This window comes from Acipenser ruthenus, chromosome 1 (genome assembly GCF_902713425.1).
Source record: "Acipenser ruthenus chromosome 1, fAciRut3.2 maternal haplotype, whole genome shotgun sequence".
In the NCBI taxonomy this organism is placed as follows: domain Eukaryota; kingdom Metazoa; phylum Chordata; class Actinopteri; order Acipenseriformes; family Acipenseridae; genus Acipenser; species Acipenser ruthenus.
Window position 1 is genome coordinate 73,185,528 of NC_081189.1, and position 26,153 is coordinate 73,211,680.

General features: G+C 39.3%; 1 protein-coding gene across 8 annotated transcripts in view; it reads left to right on the top strand.

Moving 5' to 3' along the window:
- lef1 (lymphoid enhancer-binding factor 1) overlaps positions 1-26,153 on the top strand; it is an 83,791-nt gene that overhangs the window by 42,868 nt on the left and 14,770 nt on the right. The window contains exons 5-11 of one of the 8 annotated variants that reach the window (XM_034033999.3): positions 3,129-3,219; positions 3,541-3,624; positions 16,405-16,524; positions 17,773-17,935; positions 18,599-18,706; positions 20,043-20,091; positions 20,943-20,983. In XM_034033999.3, coding sequence (XP_033889890.2) covers positions 3,129-3,219; positions 3,541-3,624; positions 16,405-16,524; positions 17,773-17,935; positions 18,599-18,706; positions 20,043-20,091; positions 20,943-20,977 — 650 coding nt within the window. In that variant the 3' untranslated portion in view covers positions 20,978-20,983. The remainder of the gene's footprint in view (positions 1-3,128; positions 3,220-3,540; positions 3,625-16,404; positions 16,525-17,772; positions 17,936-18,598; positions 18,707-20,042; positions 20,092-20,942; positions 20,984-26,153) is intronic. The other 7 variants (XM_034034000.3, XM_034034002.3, XM_059029381.1 and 4 more) reach the window with 7 other exon arrangements.

Here is a 26,153-nt window from a genome sequence, read left to right on the forward strand (position 1 = left end):
TGCGTCTGAACCTGTTCCACATGTTTGTTTTCCTTCCACCTAACAGTCACCGTATACTACTTGAGAGCAGAATCAACAAACAGGATGTAATGCCACAGTGAACCTTTTATTTATTTATTTATTTATTTATTTATTTATTTATTTATTTAATTCCTTTAAGGAAGGAAGAAGTGGCATTATTCATGGAATTGTGGGTCCTCTTTTATCCAGCTATTGGACCATGCACATAGAAGGGGATGAACCAAATAAAGCTAGCATGTCACTTAGGGCTATGCAAACATTGCACTCGGATTGCGTGTAAGAAGCATTTATCGGCAGAAGTTAATTGCCATTGATTGGTGAGGGAAGGACAGCTTTTCTTGTTTTGAAATCAACACAATGAATGGATTTATTGAATATCTGCTGGTAAATACTTCCTAAAGGTGGTACAAGATTCCGCACACCCCTAACCTGCCACAAAGTTCTACGTTATGTGATAAACAACTTTTAAGAAAACTTACTGTGCCAGTGTTGTCTTGGAAAATTCATGCCAGCATACCATTTTATTTAAAACCATTGTGCCGTAAGTTCTGTTTTCTCCTTTGTATTTCCATTCTCACTGTACCAGCAGTGGGAAACACCAGGAGGCACAAATAAAGATAAGCCACCAGAAGGCTCTCATACAACAATCTGTGGAGGACAAGTTGATCTTGGAATTTGGATTGTATTCCAAAACTGTTAACAGCAAACTACAGGATAATCAAAGCAACACATGCTTGTAATCAGTGGTGCTCAAGTTCTGCATTCTGTATTATAGATAGTGTTCCGCGTTTCCGGTTTATTTCAAATTTTTTTTTTTTAACTGGATGTCGGTTTTTATTGATTTCTATGCCCGTTTTTTGTCTCTTCTATTTTCACGGTACTATTTTCTAACAAATACACTATTTTGATTAAAATGCTGTTTTATTTTGACTCCGACATTTGTAATAAGCAGCTCTACACTGTATATCCTAGTATACAGCAGACGCTTAGACATCAGATGATCAAATAACATTCAAACGTGGTTCTCTGTCACTTCACAAACACACTATCACCTGATTATGTTGGCCAATCAAAGTCTGATTTATTGTGGCAATTGCTGGGCGTAGTAACTAGCTTGATAAAAAATGAAATTGAAATACATGAAAATATAATATTTTTAGTGGATGAGGAATGGAGAGAAAATGTAAATCAGCTTATGCATATTCAAAAGAAAACAAATGTTTCAAAGTATGCAAAAAGCAAAAATAGCAGAAGTGGGTCAGATGAGGCAGAGGATGCATAGCGCTGCAAATACTGCTGCACTGAGGTACATGTTCGCACTGACAATAAAAACATACTGAAAAATAAGCGACACAATAAACTAAATTTTATGATTTCAAGGCGAATAAACCTGGCTTGTTTTGTGCTGACGTCATGTTCATACCTTCTGTAGATGCTATTTCTGTCAGCACAGCGGCTGCCCAAATGTTCGCAAAATACCAGCTAACTTGGGAAAATGTGGCTTTGACTTGCACAGATTCTGCTTCATCATACATGCCAGGGACATTATTAATCAGAAACCAGAACTGCTGCTCATCATATTCCACATGTAAAGTGTTTTTTTCTGAGATTTTTTCCCCCCGATTTTTACCGAAGTTTAAATGAAATTATATGTAAAATAAACTTCGAAAAATTCCCAGAATTTTTTTTTTTAAAGATAAAAACCGAAAACGCAGAACACTAATTATAGAATATATGTCTCCAGAAGGGAGTATGAGCCTTGCCTGGGGTATAGTGAGTAGTGGGTAGAGATTTAGTATGGTTTAACCATACCTTGTTTTATTTATTTATTTTAATACATGTTTGTGGAAGTTTACCGTTTGCTCCACTGTACAAACCAACTCTGTATCACAACTGTAAAACTAAGTTAAATCTGCTCCAGCATCCCTAATTTGAAGTATATATATAGGAGGCTGTGTGGTCCAGTGGTTAAAGAAAAGGGCTTGTAACCCGGAGGTCCCCGGTTCAAATCCCACCTCAGCCACTGACTCATTGTGTGACCCTGAGCAAGTCACATAACCTCCTTGTGCTCCGTCTTTTGGGTGAGACGTAATTGTAAGTGACTCTGCAGCTGATGCATAGTTCACACACCTTAGTCTCTGTAAGTCGCTTTGGATAAAGGCGTCTGCTAAATAAACAAATAGATATACTTTTTTTTTATACTGGGTCTGTATGTTGGGTAATTACAAGATAATTGTTTTGTGGGACCTTTAGGGGGTTGATCTTTGACAGGCGATATGTTACTGTGTTTCTCTTTTTCATTGATGTCATGTAACTGTGCAGACCCTGGGGTAGTGTAAACCCTCAACATGCTGATGTTCAGGACAGGCATAAAGTAACAGCAGTAGGCTTCCTTTTTTGTGATTTGTAAATGCTGTTAGCCAAAGTGCCCCCACCCCCTTATTCATCTCAACAACCTGTCCTGGGGGTATGAGTTTTAGGTACAGCATAAAGAAAAATAAAAAAGGCAGCGATCCATTTGGGATTAGGATTTTGTTTTTAATCTCGAGGCAGTTCTTACAGCTGTAGGGCTTTGTGTATATGGGATGTCAGTTGACGGATCCTTTCTGGTGAGACTTTATTTGCCTGTTCAATACAACACATGCAAAAGCTCTTGACCTTGAAGCCGGAAGGAATCGGCTTGATGAAGAGCTTAGTGCAAACTGTAGTGACAATCATGAGCCAAATGAATCGTATCAAGTGCGAGCATTATGGAACAGAAAACGATTCTTAATTAACTACTGATCCTCAGTGGTAGCGAATTTCAAAAACCTGACTAGCCTTCAGGGAAAAAGCGGACAATGGACAAGTTGTCATTTTCTTTCCATCTTGCATCTTAGTATGCCCCCACCCCCCCAAAAAAACTGTACAATTTACATAACACTGTTTATTTTGTCTATTTTAGCAAAACCTTTTTTTTTCCACCAGCAAATTGAACAGCTGCTTGGTTAAATGGAAATGGAAGCTAAAATTCTGTTATTTTAGGAAGGCAGGAGAGGAATGTGATGCTTTTATAACTGACAGTGCTTTAACTGGCTTGTTTGTCCTATTGCCCGGCTTCCTTCTAGGCATACACAGACATCATCCTGGTCCTGACATGGCCAATTTCTATTCACTGTCACCTGGTGGAGTTGGACAGATTACCCCACCTCTTGGGTGGTAAGTTCCTTGTCATCTTTTTTTATTATTTCTTTTTAAATTTTTGGTTTTAAAGGGTACAACTGGAGAAATAATTGTCATTGGATAGCAGGAAAGTCAAGCATGTCATAAATTAACATTAATTGTGTTTGGCTCACTCTTTAGGTCAATGGTTAATATCCAGACATTTTTTTTTCTTCTTCTTCTTTTATAACCTTAAAACTAAATGTTTTGCACGCTATTGAAACAAAAGCACTTAACAGCACAGGTAGGTCAGCAATACATAATTGCACAGGGCCAAGGATTCAGTGGTTTGATGGTCCCTTTTCTTTGTGACCTCAGGCAAGGTCAGCCTATGTATCCAATCTCAAGTGGTTTCAGACAACAGTACCCCTCCACTCTCCCAAGCGACACCCCCATGTCCAGGTAGGTGCAGGAGGTGAGGAGCTGCAGGCACTAGAGGGCAAGCTGCTGCTGCTCTCCTGCTTTATCTCTGAGCTTCTCTGCAGCAATGTCTGGGTCACTTGGCAGCAGAACACACCCACACAATGAAGTTCGTAGTTGAAGTGGTGCAAGGGTGGGTATAAAGGGTTAGTGCATGTTGTATTTCAGACATTCACATAGTCGTGTTTTATTATTATTATTATTATTATTATTATTATTATTATTATTATTACTCACTGATGTGTCTTGAGAGGGAAGCCTTACAGCAAGTTATATGTACCAAAATATAATATGTTGTATTAAATAGAGCTTAATAATTTCTAACATCTTTTAGAAAGTTAGGGATGTTTCCCCTCATTCAAAGGGAAGGGAGGAGAGCAGCTTTTTTGGTTACTGTTACTTTGTTGTGGCATCACAACCACAGTTCTCATCCACCATCTACAATAAGTGATTGATGTAATTCAGGAATATGCTTCCACCATACCGTTTCTGCTGTGTGACCCAAGCTTTCTGCCCTGAATCTACTAGCTGCAAAAGCTGGAGGACGTGCCAAGTCACATGCTTTGTTTTTTAAAGATATCATGCTTTATTTATATATATATATATATATATATATATATATATATATATATATATATATATATATATATATATATATATATATATATATACAGTACTGTGCAAAAGTTTTAGGCAGGTGTGAAAAAATGCTGTAAAGTAAGAATGCTTTCAAAAATAGACATGTTAATAGATTATATTTATCAATTAACTAAATGCAAAGTGAGTGAACAGAAGAAAAATCTAAATCAAATCCATATTTGGTGTGACCACCCTTTGCCTTCAAAACAGCATCAATTCTTCTAGGTACACTTGCACAAAGTCAGGGATTTTGTAGGCATATAGTCAGGTGTATGATTAAACAATTATACCAAACAGGTGCTAATGATCATCAATTCAATATGTAGGTTGAAACACAATCATCAACTGAAACAGAAACAGCTGTGTAGGAGGAATAAAACTGGGTGAGGAACAGCCAAACTCAGCTAACAAGGTGAGGTTGCTGAAGACAGTTTACTGTCAAAAGTCATACACCATGGCAAGACTGAGCAGAGCAACAAGACACAAGGTAGTTATACTGCATCAGCAAGGTCTCTCCCAGGCAGAAATTTCAAGGCAGACCAGGGGTTTCCAGATGTGCTGTCCAAGCTCTTTTGAAGAAGCACAAAGAAACGGGCAACGTTGAGGACTGTAGACGCAGTGGTCGGCCAAGGAAACTTACTGCAGCAGATGAAAGACACATCATGCTTACTTCCCTTCGCAATCGGAAGATGTCCAGCAGTGCCACCAGCTCAGAATTGGCAGAAAACAGTGGGAAACAAGGCCAAGCGACTCAACTAGGCACGAAAACACAGGAACTGGGGTGCAGAAAAATGGCAGCAGGTGCTCTGGACTGATGAGTCAAAATTTGAAATATTTGGCTGTAGCAGAAGGCAGTTTGTTCACCGAAGGGCTGGAGAGCGGTACACGAATGAGTGTCTGCAGGCAACAGTGAAGCATGGTGGAGGTTCCTTGCAAGTTTGGGGCTGCATTTCTGCAGATGGAGTTGGGGATTTGGTCAGAATTAATGGTCTCCTCAATGCTGAGAAGTACAGGCAGATACTTATCCATCATGCAATACCATCAGGGAGGCATCTGATTTGCCCCAAATTTATTCTGCAGCATGACAATGACCCCAAACATACAGCGAAAGTCATTAAGAACTATCTTCAGCGTAAAGAAGAACAAGGAGTCCTGGAAGTGATGGTATGGCCCCCACAGAGCCCTGATCTCAACATCGAGTCTGTCTGGGATTACATGAAGAGAGAGAAGCAACTGAGGCTGCCTAAATCCACAGAAGAACTGTGGTTAGTTCTCCAAGATGTTTGGGCCAACCTACCTGCCGAGTTCCTTCAAAAACTGTGTGCAAGTGTACCTAGAAGAATTGATGCTGTTTTGAAGGCAAAGGGTGGTCACACCAAATATTGATTTGATGTAGATTTTGCTTCTGTTCACTCACTTTGCATTTTGTTAATTGATAAATATAAACTATTAACATGTCTATTTTTGAAAGCATTTTTACTTTACAGCATTTTTTCACACCTGCCTAAAACTTTTGCACAGTACTGTGTGTGTATATATATATATACACACAGTGGTTTGCAGAAGTATTCCCCCCCTACCAATGTCACATTTTGTTGAATTACAAATAATGTATGCACAGTTTTTCAAACAAACTTTTTTTTTTATTCAAAGCTGTAGTTGTTAAACTCAACACTGTTATGTGAGGAGTAGGTTAAATGTCAGCAAAACTTGCAAAGAAAATGTACAAAATGAAATTTACTGGTTGCATAAGTATCAAGCCCCTTAAGTCAGTACATGGTAGAAGCACCTTTTGCAGCAGTTACTGCTATAGTCTTTTGGAAAGGTCTCTACTAGCTTTGCACAGTAGGACGGTGACATTTTTGCCCATTCTTCATGGGAAAATTGCTCCAGTTCTGATAAGTTTGTTGGAGATCGTCGATGGACTGCAATCTTCAAGTCTCGCCATAGGTTTTCGATTGGATTCAAGTCAGGACTTTGACTGGGCCACTCAAGAACATTAATTATTTTCTTGTTCAACCACTCCAGTGTAGCTTTGGCTTTGTGCTTTCATTGTCCTGCTGAAATGTGAATTTCTTCCCCAGTTTCAGAGTCTTGGCTGACTCAAACAGGTTTTCTTCAAGGATTTGCCTGTACTTTGCACTATCCATTCTCCCCTCTATCCTGACAAGCTTCCCAGTCCCTGCTGAAGAGAAGCATCCCTATAACATGATGCTGCCACTACCATGCTTGACAGTTGGGATGGTGCTGAGTGGGTGATGTGCAGTGTTGGGCTTGCGCCAGACGTAATGCTTGGAATTTAGACCGAAAAGTTCAGTCTTTGTCTCATCTGACCACAAAACCTTTTTCCACATGTCTGCAGTATCATCTATATGCTTTTTTGCAAACTCCGTACATGCTTTAAGATGAGGCTCTTTGAATAATGGCTTCTTTCTTGCCACGCGTCCATACAGGCCAGCTTTGTGTAGGGACTGGCTTATTGTTGATGTGTGAACACTGACTCCCATCTCGGACACAGAACTTTGCAGATCTCTCAAGGTCATTGTTGGCAGAGTGACATCCCAAACCAGTTTCCTGCTTGCCTGGCTGCTCAGTTTGAGAGGCTGAACTGATCTGGGTAGTGTCTGGGTGGTATGATGCATCTTCCACTTCTTAATGATGGACTTCACTGTGCTGAGAGGGATAATCAGTGCCTTTTGAAATTTTCTTGTACCCTGCTCCTGCTCTGTGCCTCTCTACCGCTTTATCCCAGACTTTCGAAAGCTCCTTGGTCTTCATGGTTGCTTTGTTGGATCACTGTGACTTGCAGCTTGAAAGTCTTATATATATATTTTGTTATATATATATATAAATGTGTGTGTATACAGTGCCTATAGTAAGCATTCACCCCCCTTGGACGTTTTCATAGTTTGTTGTGTTACAACCTGAAATCTTGATGCATTTAAATGGGATTTTTTCCCTTTTGATTTACACAACCTACTCAACACTTTCAATGTGTGAAAAAATGGGGGGGGGGGGGGGGGGGGTGAAAAAACAAATCAATTAAAAATAAAAATCTAAAAAGTCTTCATTAGATAAGTATTCACCCCCTTTGCTATGACACTCCTAAATAAGCTCAGGTGCAACCAATTGCCTTCAGAATTCACACAAGAAGTTAAATGGAGTCCATCTGTGTGCAATAAAAGTGGTTCACATGATTTCAGATTTAAATACACCTGTTTCTGTAAGGTCCCACAGTTGGGTAGTGCATTCAAAGCAAAGATACTACCATGAAGACCAAGGAGCTTTCAAAACAACTCCGGGATAAAGTTGTGGAAAGGCACAGATCGGGGGAGGGGTATAAAAAGATTTAAAAGGCATTGAATATCCCTTGGAGCACAGTCAAGTCAATCATTAAGAAGTGGAAGGTGTACGGCACCACCCAGAATCTGCTTAGAGCAGGCCGTCCTCCCAAACTGAGCAGCCGGGTAAGAAGGGCATTGGTCAGAGAAGCCAGCAAGAGGCCAATGACATCTCTGAAAGACCTACAGCGTTCCATGGCTGAGATGGGATAAACTGTCCATGTGTCAACAATCAGGTACTCCACAAATCTGGCCTGTATGGAAGAGTGGCAAGAAGGAAGCCATTTCTGAAAAAAGCCCATGTAAAATCCCGCTTGGAATTTGCAAAAAGGCATGTGGGAGACTCTGAAAAGATGTGGCAAAAGATTCTGTGGTCCAATGAAACAAAAATTGAACTATTTGGCCTAAATGCAAAGCATTATGTCAGGTGCAAACCCAACCCAACACAGCACATCACCCAGGTAACACCATCCCTACTGTGAAGCATGGTGGTGGCAGCATCATGCTATGGGGAAGCTTTTCATCGGCAGGGACTGGGAAGCTTGTCAGGGCAAAATGGATGGAGCTGAATACAGGCAAATCCTTGAAGAAAACCTGCTTCAGTCTGCAAAAGACCATAGACTAGAAGAATGGGCGAATATTGCACGATCCAGATGTGCAAACCTGGTAGAGACTTACCCCAAAAGACTCACAGCTGTAATTGCTGCCAAAGGTGGTTCTACCAAGTATTGACTTCTAACCAAGACATTTCAGTTTTTTCATTTTTCATTAACTGTTGTTTCACAATAACAATTCTCTTGCCTCGTCAAAGTGTTGAGTAGGTTGTGTAAATCAAAGGGAAAAAAAAATCCCATTTAAATGCATTAAGATTTCAGGTTGTAACACAACAAACTGAAAACGTGCAAGGGGGGGTTGAATACTTACTATAGGCACTGTGTATGTGTGTGTGTGTGTATATGTGTGTGTATAATATATATATATATATATATATATATATATATATATATATGTAATTAGGGCTGTCAAGCCATTAAAACAAATTAATCGTGATTAATCTCGGTTTTAATCGCATATTAAATTGTTGCAATTACTACATCCATTGAATTTAAATTTGTTTTATTACTGATGCTATTGTTTTTATTATCCTTAACTGTAAATAAAATTGTTTAAAATGTATTTATTTATGTATTTATTTAACCAGGAAATTTACCCATTGAGACCACCACCAAAATTTACTAGGGTCAATAATTTAGAAATTACAAATACAACCAACACAATAAAATGTGCGGTTCAAGCTTGATCAGCAGCATACAGAGATCAGAAAACATAATACTTCTAGGAAATGAACTGTTACTTGTGAAGAGAACATACAAAAAAAAAACTGTCATCATATCCAAAAACATATGCAAACTAACTAACAATTGTTAGGCTTTACATACTACGCGCAAAAAAAAGAAAAAAGAGCAACGCAGCCAAACTCATTTCATACTTATCTTGATATGGGCTTGCAGCGATCCTGCATTTCTGTCGAAACTGGTGGGTTTAATTTGTTGTTATTGTCTGTAGCAAAAGAGCTGCTAGTGTATTTTGAGAGATGAAGGCGTGTTCAGCACGCAGCAGACTAGATGTTTGATACTGGAACTCACTTTGACAGTATACAAGTAAGTGTCTTTCTGTCCAGTGAGCCCGTCAAAATAAAAAAAAAAATCCCTTTCTTTTTTAGTGCTTTGCTCCATTTAAGCGGTTCAGTGACTAACTTTCTATTTAAACAATAACTGCACTCAGACACTCAATACAATGTTGCCGCGGCCAGGATTGAAGTATGGTGTGCTGAAAGGCCCAAGACACAGCAATGCGATTAACACGCGTTAAAATAATTAATCTCTAAAAACATTTACGCGTTAATCGTGATTAATTGACAGCCCTAATATATATATATATATATATATATATATATATATATATATATATATATATATATATTATTATACATACAGTACCTTGCAAAAGTATTCAGACCACTGACCAATTCTCTCATGTTACTGAATTACAAATGGTACATTGGAATTTCGTTCTGTTTGATATTTTATTTTAAAACACTGAAATTCAAAATCAATTATTGTAAGGTGACACTGGTTTTATGTTGGGAAATATTTTTAAGAAAAAAAATAAAAAACTGAAATATCTTGCTTGCATAAGTATTCAACCCCTGTGCTGTGGAAGCTCCCAGTTTACACCGATGAAAGAAATTGCCCTAACGAGGACACAATTACCTTACCTGTGAACCATTAAAGTTGCTGTCACATTTTCTGGATAAAAACCCCACTGTTGAAGGATCACTGGTCAGGCTGTGAATCTGAAGGAAAATGAAGACCAAAGAGCATTCTACAGAAGTTAGAGATAAAGTAATACAAATGCATAGATTAGGGAAAGGGTACAAAATAATATCCAAGTGTTTGGATATCCCAGTGAGCACAGTTGGATCAATAATCAGGAAGTGGAAGCTGCATCACACCACCCAGGCACTGCCAAGAAAAGGCCGTCCCTCGGCCTCTCAAACAAGAAGGAGACTTGTGAGAGAAGCCACAGAGAGGCCAACAAACACTTTTGAAGGAGCTACAGAGTTCAGTGGCTGGGAGTGGAGTAATGGAGCACCAGTCAACCATATCAAGAGCTCTGCATAACACTGGCCTGTATGGGAGGGTGGCAAGAAAGAAGCTGTTACTCAAAAGGTACCATCTGAAAGCACATCTGGAGTTTGCCAGAAAGCATGAGAGTGACCCAGCTGCGATGTGGGAAAAGGTTTTGTGGTCAGATGAGACCAAGATAGAGCTTTTTGGCCAAAACTCAAAGCGCTATGTGTGGCGCAAACCTAACACTGCCCATGCCTCAAGACACACCATCCCTACAGTGAAGTATGGTGGTGGCAACATCATGCTGTGGGGATGCTTCTCATCAGCAGGGACTGGGCATCTTGTTAAAATTGAAGGAAGAATGGATGGAGCAAAATACAGGGAAATACTGCAAGAGAACCTGCTTCAGTCCGCTAAAAAACTGAAGCTTGGGAGGAAATTCACCTTTCAGCAGGACAATGATCCCAAGCACAAGGCCAAAGCAACACTGGAGTGGCTCAAGAACAAAAAGGTGAATGTCCTACAGTGGCCCAGTCAAAGTCCTGATCTCAATCCCACTGAGAATCTGTGGCACTATTTGAAAATTGCGGTCCACAAGCGTCGTCCAACCAACCTGAACAACCTGGAGCAAATCTGCCTAGAAGAATGGGCCAAAATCACTCCGACACTGTGTGCAAAGCTGGTACATACTTACCCCAAAAGACTTAAAGCTGTTATTGCAGCGAAAGATGGCTCTACCAAATATTAATGTGTGGGGGTTGAATACTTATGCAAGCAAGATATTTCAGTTTTTTATTTTTCTTAAAAATATTTCCCAACATAAAACCAATGTCACCTTACAATAATTGATTAAACAGAAGAAATTTCAATGTACCATTTGCAGTTCAGTAATATGAGAGAATTGGTCAGGGGTCTGAATACTTTTGCAAGGCACTGTGTGTGTGATATATAATGTATATGTATATATATATATATATATATATATATATATATATATATATATATATATATATATATATATATATGTATATGTGTATGTATAATATATAATTACACAGTGCTGTTTAAAAGTATTTGCCCCCTGTCTGATTTTCTGCATTTTTGCATATTTTTGACACTGAATGTTATCAGATATTCAACCAAAACCTAATATTACATAAAAGGGACCCTGAGTGAACAAATAACACAAAACTTTGATACATATTTCATTTAATTTATTAAAGAAAGTTATGCAACACCCAATGGCCCCATGTGAAAAAGTAATCGCCCCCTTAGACTCAATAACTGGTTACGCCACCTTTAGCAGCAATAACTGCAACCAAACACTTCCTGTAGTTATTCTCTCACAGCGCCATGGAGGAATTTTAGCCCACTCCTCCATGCAGAACTGCTTCAACTCAGTGACATTTGTTGGTTTGAGCATGAACTGTTCGTTTCAGGTCCTGCCACAACATCTCAATGGGGTTTAGGTCTGGACTTTGACTAGGCCATTCCAAAACTTTAAATTTCTTGTTCTTCAACCATTCTGATGTAGACTTGCTTGTGTGTTTCGGATCATTGTCTTGCTGCATGACCCAGCTGTGCTTCAGCTTCAGCTCACAGACGGATGGCCTCCTGTAGAATTTTTTGATACAGAGCACAATTCATGGTTCTTTCAATGATGGCAAGGCGTCCAGGTCCTGATGCAGCAAAGCATCCCCAAACCATGACACTACCACCACCATGCTTGACCGTTGGTATGAGGTTCTTACTGTGGAATGCAGTGTTTGGTTTTTGCCAGACATAACGGGACCCATGTTGGCCAAAAAGTTCCACTTTTGACTCACCTGTCCTTAGAACATTGTTCCAGAACTCTTAAGAATCATCCAGGTGCTTTTTGGCAAACTTGAGACGAACATTCATGTTCTTCTTAGTGAGCAATGGTTTCCGCCTTGCTCCTCTGCCATGAATCCCATTTTTGCCCAGTGTCTTTCTGATGGTGGAGTCATGAACACTGATCTTAGCTGAGGCGAGAGAGGCCTGCAGATCCCTGGATGTTGTTCTAGGGTTCTTTGTGACTTCCTGGACGATTTTACGCCTTGCTCTTGGAGAGATTTTGGCAGGACGGCCATTCCTGGGAAGATTCACTATTGTCCCAAACTTTCTCCATTTGGACAATATGGCTTTGACTGGTTCGGTGGAGCCCCAGAGCCTTAGAAATGGCTTTGTAAACCTTTTCAGACTGATAGGCATCAACAACTTTTTTCCAGAGGTCTTCAGGGATTTCTTTTGTTCGTGGCATGATGTGCCTCTAGAACCTGTGTGCTGACAACTTCACTCTGATGGTAAGGGCCAAAGTTAGTCAGATTTATATTGGGCAGGGCTGGCCCAAATCAGGCCTGGTTGTTAGCCAAAGTACTCAAACAGCTGACCCTAATTATCCCTTTAATTGGGTTGAGTGAACTGGGGGGGGGGGCAATAACTTTTTCACACCTGAAGATTGCATGTTTGATTACCTTGCACACCAAACAAATGAAAGAAGCACCAAACTTTGGTGTCATTTTTTCTCTGACTCCCTCTATATACTACTACAACCCACAAAAAAATCTGACCAAATACAATGTGAAAAATGTGCAAAAATGCAGAAAATCAGACAGACGGCAAATACTTTTTCACAGCACTATATATATATATATATATATATATAATATATGGCTGTGCAAAAGTCTTAAACATGTTGCATTTTTCTAACTGATGCATTTATGAGTATCAACAATTTACTCAAAGCCTCCACTAGTGTTTTCTACTATTCTAACAACCTTGACTTACATAAAGAAGGAAAAACATTGAGTGAAATAGCTCGCATCACTCGATTTTCAAGGTGTGGTATCTTCAGCATAATCAACAAGTACTGAGAAACATCATCTGTAGTAGACAAACCCAAGACTGGAAGACCCAGAAAGCTGTCTAACAAGGATGAGCAATACTTGAAGATAATATCCTTAAGGAATAGAAAGAAGACAAGCGTTGAATTGACAACACAACTGGCAGAAGGCACTGGTGTCATTTTCCGTCTATCACCAGTCCAAAGCACCTTTTGACCATTGTTCCATAGTCCAATTTCTGTGTTCTTGTGCATATTTTAGCCTTTTAGTCTTGTTCCCCTTTCTTAACAGAGATATTCTTACTGCAACACATCCTTTAAGTCCTGATTTCAAGAGTGACCTTTGTAGTGTTGATTTGATGGACACCTGAGCCTTCTGCCAGTTCTGTTGTCAATTCAACGCTTGTCTTCTTTCTATTCCTTAAGGATATTATCTTCAAGTATTGCTCATCCTTGTTAGACAGCTTTCTTCCAGTCCTGGGTTTGTCAATTACAGATGATGTTTCTCAGTACTTGTTGATTTATGCTTTGTATACCACACCTTGAAAATTGAGTGATGCAAATTATTTCTTTATGCAAGTCAAGAGTGTTATAGTAGAAAACACTAGTGGAGGCTTTGAGTAAATTGATGCTCATAATGATGCAGAGTAGAACAATGCAACATGTTTAAGACTTCTGCACAGCAGTGTTTGTGTGTGTGTGTGTGTGTGTGTGTGTGTATATATATATATATATATATATATATATATATATATATATATATATATATATATATATATATATATATATATATATATATATAATATATATACAGTGCCTTGCATAAGTATTCACCCCCCTTGGACTTTTCCACATTTTGTAGTGTTACAACCTGGAATTAAAATGGTTTTAATTAGGATTTTTTGTCACTGATCTACACAAAATAGTCCATAATGTCGAAGTAGGGAAAAAAATCTACATATTTTTTCAAAATTATTTACGAATAAAAAACTGAAAAGTCTTGATTGCATAAGTATTCACCCCCTTTGCTGCGACACCCCTAAATAAGCTCTGGTGCAACCAAGAGTCCACCTGTGTGCAATTAAAGTGTCACATGATCTCAGATTAAATACACCTGTTTCTGGAAGGCCCCAGAGTTTGTTAGAGAGCATATCTAAACAAACAGCATCATGAAGACCAAGGAGCTATCAAAACAAGTCTGGGATAAAGTTCTGGAGAAGCACCAATCAGGGTTGGGTTATAAAAAAATATCCCAAACTTTGAACATACCCCGGAGCACCGTTAAATCCATTATTAAAAAATGGAAAGAATATGGCACAACCGCGACTCTGCCTAGAGAAGGACCAGGTACAGAGGGCATTAGTCAGAGAAGCAACCAAGAGGCCAATGGTAACTCTGAAGGAGCTGGAGAGATCCACAGCTGAGATGGGAGAAACAGTCCATGGAACAACTATAACCCGGACACTCCACAAAGCTGGGCTTTATGGAAGAGAGGCGAGAAGAAAGCCATTGCTGAAAAAAACCCATATCAAATCCCGTTTGTATTTTGCCGAAAGGCATGTGGGAGACCACAGCAAACATGTGGAAAAAGGTTCTCTGGTCTGATGAGACCAAAATTGAACTTTTTGGCCTTAACGCAAAACGCTATGTGTGGCGCAAAGCCAACACTGTTCATCACCCTGAGAACACCATCCCCACGGTGAAGCATGGTGGTGGCAGTATCATGTTATGGGGATGCTTTTCATCGACAGGGACTGGGAATCTGGTCAGGATTGAGGGCAAGATGGATGGAGCCAAATACAGGGAAATTCTAGAGGAAAACCTGTTTCAGTTTGCAAGAGACCTGGGACTGGGGCGGAGGTTCACCTTCCAGCAGGACAATGACCCTAAACACACAGCCAAAGCTACACTGGAGTGGTTTAAAAACAAGAACCTGAATGTCTTAGAATGGCCCAGTCAAAGCCCAGACCTCAATCCGATTGAGAATCTGTGGCAAGACTTGAAAATTGCTGTTCACCAACAGTCCCCATCCAACTTGACAGAGCTTGAGCAATTTTGCCACGAAGAATGGGCAAAAATTGCAGGATCCAGATGTGCAAAGCTGGTAGAGACTTACCCAAAAAGACTCACAGCTGTAATTGCTGCCAAATGTGCTTCTACCAAGTATTGACTCAGGGGCGTGAATACTTATGCAACCAACAAATGTCTTTTTTTTTGTTTAATTAACTTTTGTGTCACAATAAAAAATATTTTGCACCTTCAAAGTGTTATGTATGTTGTGTAAATCAAATGGTAAAAGTCCCAATTAAATCCATTTTAATTCCAGGTTGTAACACTACAAAATGTGGAAAAGTCCAAGTGGGGTGAATACTTATGCAAGGCACTGTAATATATATATATATATATATATATATATATATATATATATATGTATATATAATATATATATAATATATATATATATAAATGCTCTGCAATGAAGACTGCTGCTGCATCCCATGCTTGGTATATAGGGAGGTTACAAAATGTCTGTGCATTGTTTATTGGAACACTTTTATTGTCTACTGGCCATCTTGGCGGTGATTGATTTATGTTCTGCAACATTACTGAAAGCTTTACATGTCCAATAACTTTCCCTTGCACAATTACCAACAGAACAAATAGGGGGAGCCAAACATACAGAAATCTGCAACCAAACCGTTTTTGTTTTACTAAATATATTTTACGCACTCTACCAAATTGTGAGATCTTACATTACGACTGTATAAACTGCTGCACAGAAACAACAGGAAAATGTAGGTTCTGTAAGAACCACTCCTAGAACAATTTTCAGTCGTTATCTTTCTGCTTAAAACTACACAGTTCTCCAAGTGCATACATCATTTTTCAAGTGGTTTAAAATTAAGAAATAATATCAGAAATCCATAAGGTTTGCCTGTTTTAATGAGCCCCTTAGTTTGCTATGGAATATTTCATTGTATAACACACATAAAACAATTACAATTTCTGAAGGACATTTTTCAATGGGTGTACAAATACGTGTTCTTCTTTTTTTTGCATTTCTGTGCTGTATTGGTGGGTGTCTGGTATAGAAGTGCTGTCTTCTGTATTCACTGGCTGACTTTTTTTTAAAAAAAAATTTAAATTTACACCCTTGCAACAATTCACTTACTGGGGCTGGTTGGGGTAGAATGAGCTTGCAAAAGTATTTCTCTTACTAAAGCTGTTGTAAGGCATTTGTGTGATTTACATTTTTGTATTTTTAAATTTTGCATTCATTTTGTAGGTTTTCACATCACATGGTGCCAGGTCCTCCAGGGCCCCATGCAACTGGAATTCCTCACCCTGCCATTGTGAACCCTCAAGTCAAGCACGAACACCCACACGACAACGAACTAATGCACATGTAAGTGGCTTGCCATTCCTGGGGGGGTCGCACAATGGAGTTTGAAGCCAGAATATGTTAAGCCTCTTAGTCTCCCAGATATTACAACTAAGGCACACATATTTATTATTGTTATAACCTGCTGCGAAAGTGATATTATTATAAATCGCAGCATACTGAACTAGAGTGATTACATCAAAGCCATCAACAAATATTTTCTGTGAGGATGCACATTTATTTGGTGCCCACTGGAATAAGGAATTGCTCATCTTTTAAAGCCTCAAAAAAATAAGCGCTAGCATGGTAATAGCTATATGTGATTTATTCTGACATGGTTTACATACATTCCAACTAATCCCTTCTAAGCAGATTGGAGACCCGCTTTAAAAAGGCAGGCTTTGGGTGCTTTCATGGGACGTAGATGTGATTTTTTGGTACCTTAAATTAGTTTTCTCTGCTAAGCAATTTTGTTTATTCTGCAAGCTTAGGAGTGAAAAAGTGTTGTACAAGGTGCATTTTCTTCTCAGCTCAGTAAAACTATGACATGGGAAGAATCTAGCAGTTTATCTTAACAGTTGGAAAAAACACAAGCATATACTGGTATATTTACCAATTCCTAAAATACAGAATTCCTTTTTGGTAGATATTTGCACATCTCCATAATCGGTTTCTTTTTTCTTTAGAATGTAGACATGCAACAGCATTGCACGCTTCAGGCATGGTGTGCTCTGTAATGTGGATGCTGTATTTGTCCTGACATTATTATGTACTGCTTCTAGCTTCTCATGGGAATGAGACTTATGTATCAACAGGCTTCCAAGCAAAACAAATCAATAAGAAATGCACACTGAACCTGGGTAAATGTGTTGTATTTGTTCCATCCAAAATGACACAAATCAAATCTTAAACTGGAGGATATACTAGATTCCTTGGCTGACTATATCAACTGTGAGAATCAATCCAATAGGCACACCCAAATTAATTTAAACAAAAGAATTGGCTAATGCATTTCAGCTATTATATACCCAAATCAAACTAATAATAAAGGATACAATTGGAGTCTGATAGGTGTGCATTGTACTCATCTGCTCCTATTTTAACTTGATTTTCATTTGCACAATGCTCTCATCAGCTTGACACTGCCACCTATTTATTTATTTTTCTTGTTTTTGTTGCCTCCATGGGAACCAACATCTTTATCTGGCATGTGCTTTAATTCTTTTCTCTCTCCCCCCCCCCCCCCCCCCCCCCCTCCTCCTTTTTCTTTAGGAAACCTCAACATGAACAGAGAAAAGAGCAAGAGCCCAAAAGACCTCACATCAAGAAGCCTCTAAATGCTTTTATGTTGTACATGAAAGAAATGAGGGCAAATGTAGTAGCGGAGTGTACTCTGAAAGAAAGTGCAGCCATCAATCAGATCCTGGGGAGGAGGGTGGGTACAGCCAGGCTAATGCATATTGCCATTGCAGGAGTTCATGTTTCTAATTAGCATCTCTTTAGGAAACAATATCATGCATAACCCCTAGTACTTTCTGCCTGAATTTATTAGCCCAAAATATACTTTTAAAAGTAGACTCAATTAAAGAGCTAAAACTGACAATGAATACTATTCGATCAGTATAATTTATTATTGTAAACAAATAAACAAAATAAAAACTTAATGCAAACTTGATTTACAGAGCCGTATTGTACTTTTAAAAATAACTACAGCCGTAGCTATTAAAATTAGGCCTTTTGCCACAGCAGCATAGAGTTTCAGGCATGTAATTGCACAAAGGATTAAAGGATGTTAAATTGAAACCAGTGTTTTGATATCAAATCTGAATTTCAACTGCACGTGCTAACCTTTTCATCATGGGTGCATTTTGTAAACTCAATTTTGAAATTGAAACAGTTTACCCTAATGACACCACAAGTCTTTTGAACTTGAAAGTGCATGCAGATTGACTGACTGACTTTTTTTCTCTCTCTCTCTCTCTCTCTCTCTCTCTCTCTCTCTCTCTCTCTCTCTCTCTCTCTCTCTCTCTCTCTCTCTCTCTCTCTCTCTCTCTCTCTCTCTCTCTCTCCCCCCCGTCACTCGTTTTGTATGAAACAGTGGCATGCGCTATCTCGGGAAGAGCAAGCTAAATATTATGAATTGGCCCGGAAGGAAAGGCAGCTTCACATGCAGCTTTACCCAGGCTGGTCTGCAAGAGACAATTATGTAAGTACCAATACAGAGATAAAAAAAGAGAGATGAATGACTGAACATCTAAACTATAATTGAGTACAGTGTTGCATAAGAAGTCGCAACAACATGCAATATTTGTTTTTGAGCGTTGTTCTTTTTTCTGTTTTTCACAGATTTTTAGATTTTATTTTTGTTGTCCTAATTAACTTAGCATAGTGTTCTATTATTTTTAATAGAATACGGCTACTACCTGACTTTACAGCTAGGTCACCTTATTCCTTCCCGTAGATTCCACTACCTTTTTACGATTCATTGAAAACATTTTTGAAATACAATTCTCTTTTGGTGGGGAGTGTGTAATTCTAGATCATCCAGTTGTATATCTAGTTCTAAGATAGATAAACGGAATGATTTTTAAAGTGCGCTCGCCCACTGCTCAACACACTGTCAAGTAACAAAGCTCAAAAATAAATGTTTGTATTTGTCGAACCATTATTTTGGTTTGTATGTATGTAGAGTGTGCATGTGTGTGGGAATGTATGAGTGAAGTTGTCAAAAGTGTGGCTCCAGCACTCGTATTCACTACACCGTTTGCTTATGCTTGTGGTGTTTACCTGCCTCCTTTGGGTACCTTGGGCATTTTCCCCCTTTTTTCTTCACTTTCACCCCCACCCTGGTTTTGTTGCTGCAGTCGCATGTGTTGCTACGTGACAGTGTTGGCAGCGTCTGGTTTTAAAAGATGGGTTTGAATTTGCTGCACATTAGGAGGACTAGAGAGACTAAGCACTACAAGATCATGAAAAAAAAACTGAATTCATGCAGATTCATTAGCAGTCAGCAGTTTGTGTTATCAGAACACAGAAGCATTTACATTTTTATACAGTTTTTCATGCAATAACTAATACTAAGACTTATTTGTGAATATGCCTATAACAAATATGATTGTAGTTGAGTTCACCATTGATTTTTTTTCCCCCCGTCTCAGTGTAAAAGACATGTTCAGCTGCCTTCAAAACCATTTTGTCGATCACGTGGTTATTCCTCTTGTGTTAATTAGGGTTGAAGATGTTGATACTTTTGGCTAATTGTTTACCACTAGCCTTGTTTTAAATATCTTTTCTTCAGTGTGCTGCTTCATGGTTATCCATTCTATTTTTTTGACGTTTGCAACAGATATGACTGCCTAGCAACAAAAGGTGGAAGTAGTAGGGGTTTCAGGGGTGGTAAATATTCCTGAAAAAAAAATGGGGAGAAATATTACACATGTCCAGCTGGTGGTGGGTAAACATTGCAAACTTGAATTAAAAAGTGGTTTAGTGAGTATGAGTGCTGGAGCCACACCTCAAGTGTTCACCTGGATATTTTAAAGGGAAAGAAGAAGAAGAGGAAGAGAGAGAAGATCCAGGAAACCACATCAGGTAATTGCACTGCCTTCACTATATCCAGCTGTTCAAGCTTGCTGCACTGCTAGCTCAGTGTTTTCTAGTTCTTCGCTTGAGTGAAGAAAACAAAATATGAAAAAAAGAATTCCACAAATACAATATATTGCAATAATCCCTCATGTGAATTAGAAATAGTTTAGAATAAAAGTATGGGTAATGATTTTGGCTAATTTAGATGTGGAGTTTTATTGTGAATGGGTTCTTACCTGTGATTTTTATGAAACCTTTTATTATTATTATTATTTATTATTTCCCTCTTGTCTTGATTCCATGCAATTTCCCTCCATCCATCCAACCTCTTAGCAGCCAAAAGTTGTCTATCAATGTTTGGCCTTCATGGAATAAGTATGTGGTGCCCGCCTTGCAGGTACATTATGGGGACAGACGCTTGTGTGACTTGATTCACATCCAGCACCGTTGTACACCCTGCTGTTTTTTTATTATCTATCACCGTGTCTAACCACCCCACTGCTAACCACTCTCTACAACACCTCGACTTGCGGGATTCGTCTGTGAAGATGTTATCTTAAATGGTGTAACATTTTTATGAATTCCAAATGAATCCACTTTTAGTATCTGTTTGTGCTACTATACATACCTGTGAAATCTGAATTTTTACTATTCAGAAAAATGATATTATGGCTTACAAAGCCATTTGGTACAGAAGACCAATTAAAAGGTCTTTCATGGTTTAAAGTCCTCCTTTGCTTACAACCCTAGCTAAAAAAACAAAACAAACAAACAAAAAAAATAAAACATATACTCGGATGTCTTTCTGTATGCAAATAAAGTTGACGAGAAGTATTAAAGGACTGAATGTTCTGCAGGTACAGGCCAGAGAATGAAAACTGCGTACATCTGAACAATGGTAAGGAAATCTAAAATAGTTCTCCCTGACATGCTTTTACATGTTTCTTTTTTTGTATTGAATGCAAGAAAAGTCTTTTTAATCCTTTTTTTTAAATTGAGCTGAAACATACTCTAATAATTGACTGTGGATTTACACACTAATACTTAACGTCTAGCTTAAAAACATAATGATTGTATTTGTAGAACCTTACGTTTATTTTTTTATGCTTTATGGAGATATGAGGATAATATTTAAAAAATACATATTTTGTTTTAATTGGGAGGGGGAATGCATGATGTTTTTTCATTTACAGCCACTTTGACAAGTATCTTGCCTTAAGCAAGTCGTTTTTGTGCCTTGGACAGAAAAACATACCTGTTTTTATTTCTGTTTGGAGGGAAAGGGGTGGTATTGTACCTTAATTTGAACTTGGCATAGAGTAAGGAATAAGGTTAAGCAATACTCATCCTATCATTAGCAGTGCCTAGCAGAGAACAGATTGCCATCCAGTCTGATTCGTTGTGACATACTGAAACTAATATGCATAATTCCAAGAATACAACGAAACTCCAAATGCACTCAATTTATGCATATCCTAATAGCAGGATTGAAGCTGGCTTAGCAGACCTGCAGTAATATCACTAAATGAACACGTTTTTTGGATATTTTCTTTATCCTCGCTCTCGCTTTCAGTCTGTAGCATGGATTACATTAAATTGGTAGCTATTTTGTTGAACTTACGTTCTTGTGGTGGTTTTCAGTTCAAGTTCATTTCTTCCCAAATCTTGCATTTTTCAATGTGCATTTTACAAAAATACATGTAAAGGCAGTAATGGGCATCTTTATTGGCATTTTTTCCGTCATTCTTAAGATTAGAAAATGTAAATGGCTGATCTGCCCCCTTAAACTCTTAGTTACATTTCTTGCTGTTAGTGTAGCAGCATGGGGAGAAAAGTGGCTCCACAATGACTGTGAACTTAGTGTACAGATGGCTCTAAAGTTAATTTAATATGCCAACAAATAACCACCTGTGCAGCTTTTTAAAGTGTAACCAATCAAGACTATGCCAAAGGATACAAGGCTAATAGAACCTAAGCAATGTAACTTTATACATGTGCCACCCAAGTAAGTGAATGAAATGGTAATGATGGAGGAATTGGCAATGGGGAAAAAAAAAAATGTTGTGATTTCGTTCATCCGTCCAGCAAACCATTTTTATTTATTTATTTATTTATTTTATTTATTTTTTACTGCTTCATCAGATGTATTTTGAAATTGTAACATATAGGGCCAATTTTATTTTTCCCCCACCCACAATTGTGGTTCACCATTGTTAATTTCCTCCCTTTGACTGTGCCGTCTGGATGAAAGTCATCCAGGTAAGAGGGAGGAAGCAATGTCTGTTGGAAGTATATGTTTGGAGAGACTGCGGCTCCTATAGTGGATGCAGCCCAAGCTCCTTTTCCACCCTCCCCTCCCACCACTCTGCAGAATGCGACTCTCAGCACTTTCTTTGAAGCCTAACCGCAGCAGAAGGAGCAGTCACTGTGCTCTTTGATTGTGCCGATTTGGCCTGTGGATTGGGCCTCGCTGGGGCTTGCCTGGTTTGGCTAGACTACAGCTACGGCCCCCAGCAATGTCTCAGATGTGGGAAATTCCCAGTCTCTTCTGCACATGCCTGTGGTTTCTTGAGGGATCATGATGTGACCCTTTTTTTATATGTCTCTGATTCGTGAGAAGCTGGCTCGTCCCAATTGAGACTCAAAAGGATTCCATTTGGTGAACGTTAAGTGAAATATATTTTCTGTTCATTTTCAAATGAAGCTTTCAAAACACTTAAAATACAACACCTACATATTACATGCTCTTACAGTTTTACCTTGCCTGGCATATTTTTTCAGTTTAAAACAAATTTTCGATTTGTCTATGCTTAACTTTTTATACAGTATTTTTCCATATGAAACCTACTTCTCTTGTTTCCATTGCTGCATTAAATCAGCCTGAGAGTTTATTCTACTAGATGAGATTCTCTTTTGCCTACAATGCACTTTAAATGGCTGCCTATGGTCTAATAATTACTGTACTGTTAGGACGAACACTTACAGACTATTGGTTAAATGCTTTTGGCCTCTGGTAACCAAAGATTCAATGTGTCTTCTATTCTGTAATGCCTCCTACAAGATGAAGGGTTTCAAAGGCAGTTAGGAATGAATGTTTTAAAGATTACATCACCATAATCAGTTGCATGTAGTTTCCAAGTCTGCACAAACCATTCTCCAAAAGTAAAGGTTAGATATCAATAGTTCCTGTTCAAGTACGAAATGTAACCATTCCCATATGGGTATTTACCTCCTAAAGACCTGAAACCTGAATGTTTACCAAAGCTGCTCTTTGAGCCATTGACGCAGTCATAGCCTGCCCCAGAGGGCACAAAAACACTGACATCACAGATCTCAGATCTTCCTTTCAAGACTAACCTGACCAGAGCGTCTTGTTTAGATAAGTACATTGTTGCTTCTGTCTGTATATATTTTGCATTTATTGTGTGTTTACACATTTTTTATTTATTATTATTATTATTATTATTATTATTATTATTATTATTATTACACGAGAGTAGATGTTAAAACTTCATGCTGATTTGAACTCGGCTCTCGCCAAGATAAGCATCAACTAAGACGTAGCTTTACAGTAAACTAATGTGATCCATCTGTGTCTCCATCCATTTGCGTTTTCTTCCATATGATGATGTAGATATCCTTCTGCCTGGTGTTGAAGGCTGAAGTTTAATGCTGGCTCCAGAGATCAGCTTATTTTGCCTCCCTAGCGCATCAGCACACACAACGGCTATGATGCTGGCTCTGGGGATCAACCACAGTGCTGTCTCCCCAGCGCATCAGTATGACAACTGTTTGGATTGAGCTAAGTAAGGTACATCTCTGGGGTCTTCAAGTGGGCACCTTCCATCCTATGTTTCGTCGACTAGCCCCGACACCTCAAGAGGGCTCGACGGTGATTCTGGCGTCCCAGCATAACCCCCCTCAGTCCCCCACTCACCTCAGCCCATCTTACTTACCCTTACATCAAAGTTTCTTTCTTTCTATTGTGCTTGAGATTCCCAACCAGAATCTTTCCGTCTCAACCGCAGCCAGTTGCTGCTCCTCTCTACTGCTTCAGATAAGTTCTTAACTGTGCGACGCAACTCTTGGCCACTGAATCCGACGTCTCTGAGAAACCGGGTTGTAGAGTGTGCCACAAATCCTTGACAACCCACCTCCACTGGGTAAACCCGGACTCTCCATCTTCGCTGTTCTGTGTCAGCGGCTAGTTAAGCATACCGCAGTTTCTTCCTCTCATACGCCTCATCTGCAGCATCCTCCCATGGCACTGTTAACTACCAGATGAACAAGGCATGCTGATCCAGACCACAAGACAATATCTGGTCATTTCCAGCATTTTCCAGTTGCTAGCAGCATCCAGTTGTCCCGGGCGAGGCTTGGTTTTAACACCTTTTCTTGGTGGTTGCACTCCTGGGTGGAGGAATGTTGTCTTTTGTGTGTAATGTTTTGATGGAACTGGTGGCAACTTATTGGTCATGTTACGCTTGTCTTCCAATGCTAAGGCCAAACATCGCAGCACCTGGTCATGGCGACAAGTAAACCGTCCTTGGCTAAGAGCCACCTTACATCCTGTCAAAATGTGCCTTAATGTTGCAGGTGATGAACACAAAGGACATGAGGGATCCTCTCCTACCCAGAGGTTTAGGTTCTGTGGTGATGGGAGAACATCATATGTTGACCTGATGAGGAAACTGATCCTGCTCTGTTCCATTGACCATAGGTCTTGCCAGCCAATCTTGCATTGTTCCACACTCTCCCATCTCATCCATTCTCCCTGCTTGGCCTGGGAAACAGCCTTTACGCACCTCACCCTCTCCTCCTGCTTTTGCACCTCGTTGACTACCAGCTTCCTCCGTTGAGCTGGGGCTGCCTGGTGCCATGTAGGAGGAGCTGAACTGAGACCAAGACCCCCTCTTCCATGCTGAACTTGCCCCATGATATCACCAATTCGAAGGGCATTCTTTGCCGCCCACTTTCTTCCAGTTTTCAGCACAGGTGCTGCCCCCCTTCTCATTTGTCGCGTGACTCTACTAATGTAATTTCCAGTCGGACCTTGGTACACTTAAACTCCTTGGTTAGAGTGTAGCTGCAGTATTCCTTTACCATAAAGTCCCACTCTGCTGAGGCAGCGTGGAACTCCCAACCATTTCCTGATGTATGAACTGATTAAAGCTTCCAGCTTCTCTACTGTTGTCAAAGAAACCTCGTACACAGTCAGTGGCCACAGCAGCCTCGGCAGTAGACCAAACTGAAAGCACCAGAGTTTTAGTTTGCCTGGTAAAGTGCTGCTGTCTATACTCTTCAACCCTTCCACTGCTTGTTGTCTAACTTCTCCCACACAAACTGTGTCCTTTAGATCCCCGTCGTACCATCTCCCAAGACTTTTCACTGGCTTCTTAGACACTGTTGGTATTGCCTCACCATTAATGTAGAACATTTTATCTACTACTTTACCTTTAATTATAGAGGTGCTCCTTGATTTAGTGGGCTTGAATTGCATTCGTGCCCATTCAATGTTTTTGGTTAATTTGCCCAATAACCGATTAGTGCAGGCTACTGTTGCAGTCATGGTTGTCATATCATCCATGTATGCTCAAATTGGTGGTAGCCAAGCCAAGCACTCTCCTCCCACTACCCATTTTGATGCCCTAATGATTACTTCCATTGCCATGGTAAGAGCCAGTGGAGAAATGATGCATCCTGCCATTATTCCAATGTCTAGGCATTGTCATGTAGTGCTGAATTCTGAAGATGAAAAACAAAATTGCAAATCTCCAAAGTAGGCTTTCACTAAATTTGTTATTGTCATCGGTACACTGAAAAAATCAAATGCTGCCCAAAGAAGTTCATGTGGCACTGAACCATATGCATTAGCCAAATCCAGGAATGTCACATGGAGCTCCTTCCTCCCCTTTTTAGCTGATTTGAATTTGTTGCCAGATCACATTGATGTGTTCTAAGCATCCTGGGAAACCTGGAATGCCCGCTTTTTGTACTGAAGTGTCCATGAAGCAGTTCTTTTAATAGGTAAGTTGACAATCTCTGAGCAATAATGCTGAAGAAAATCT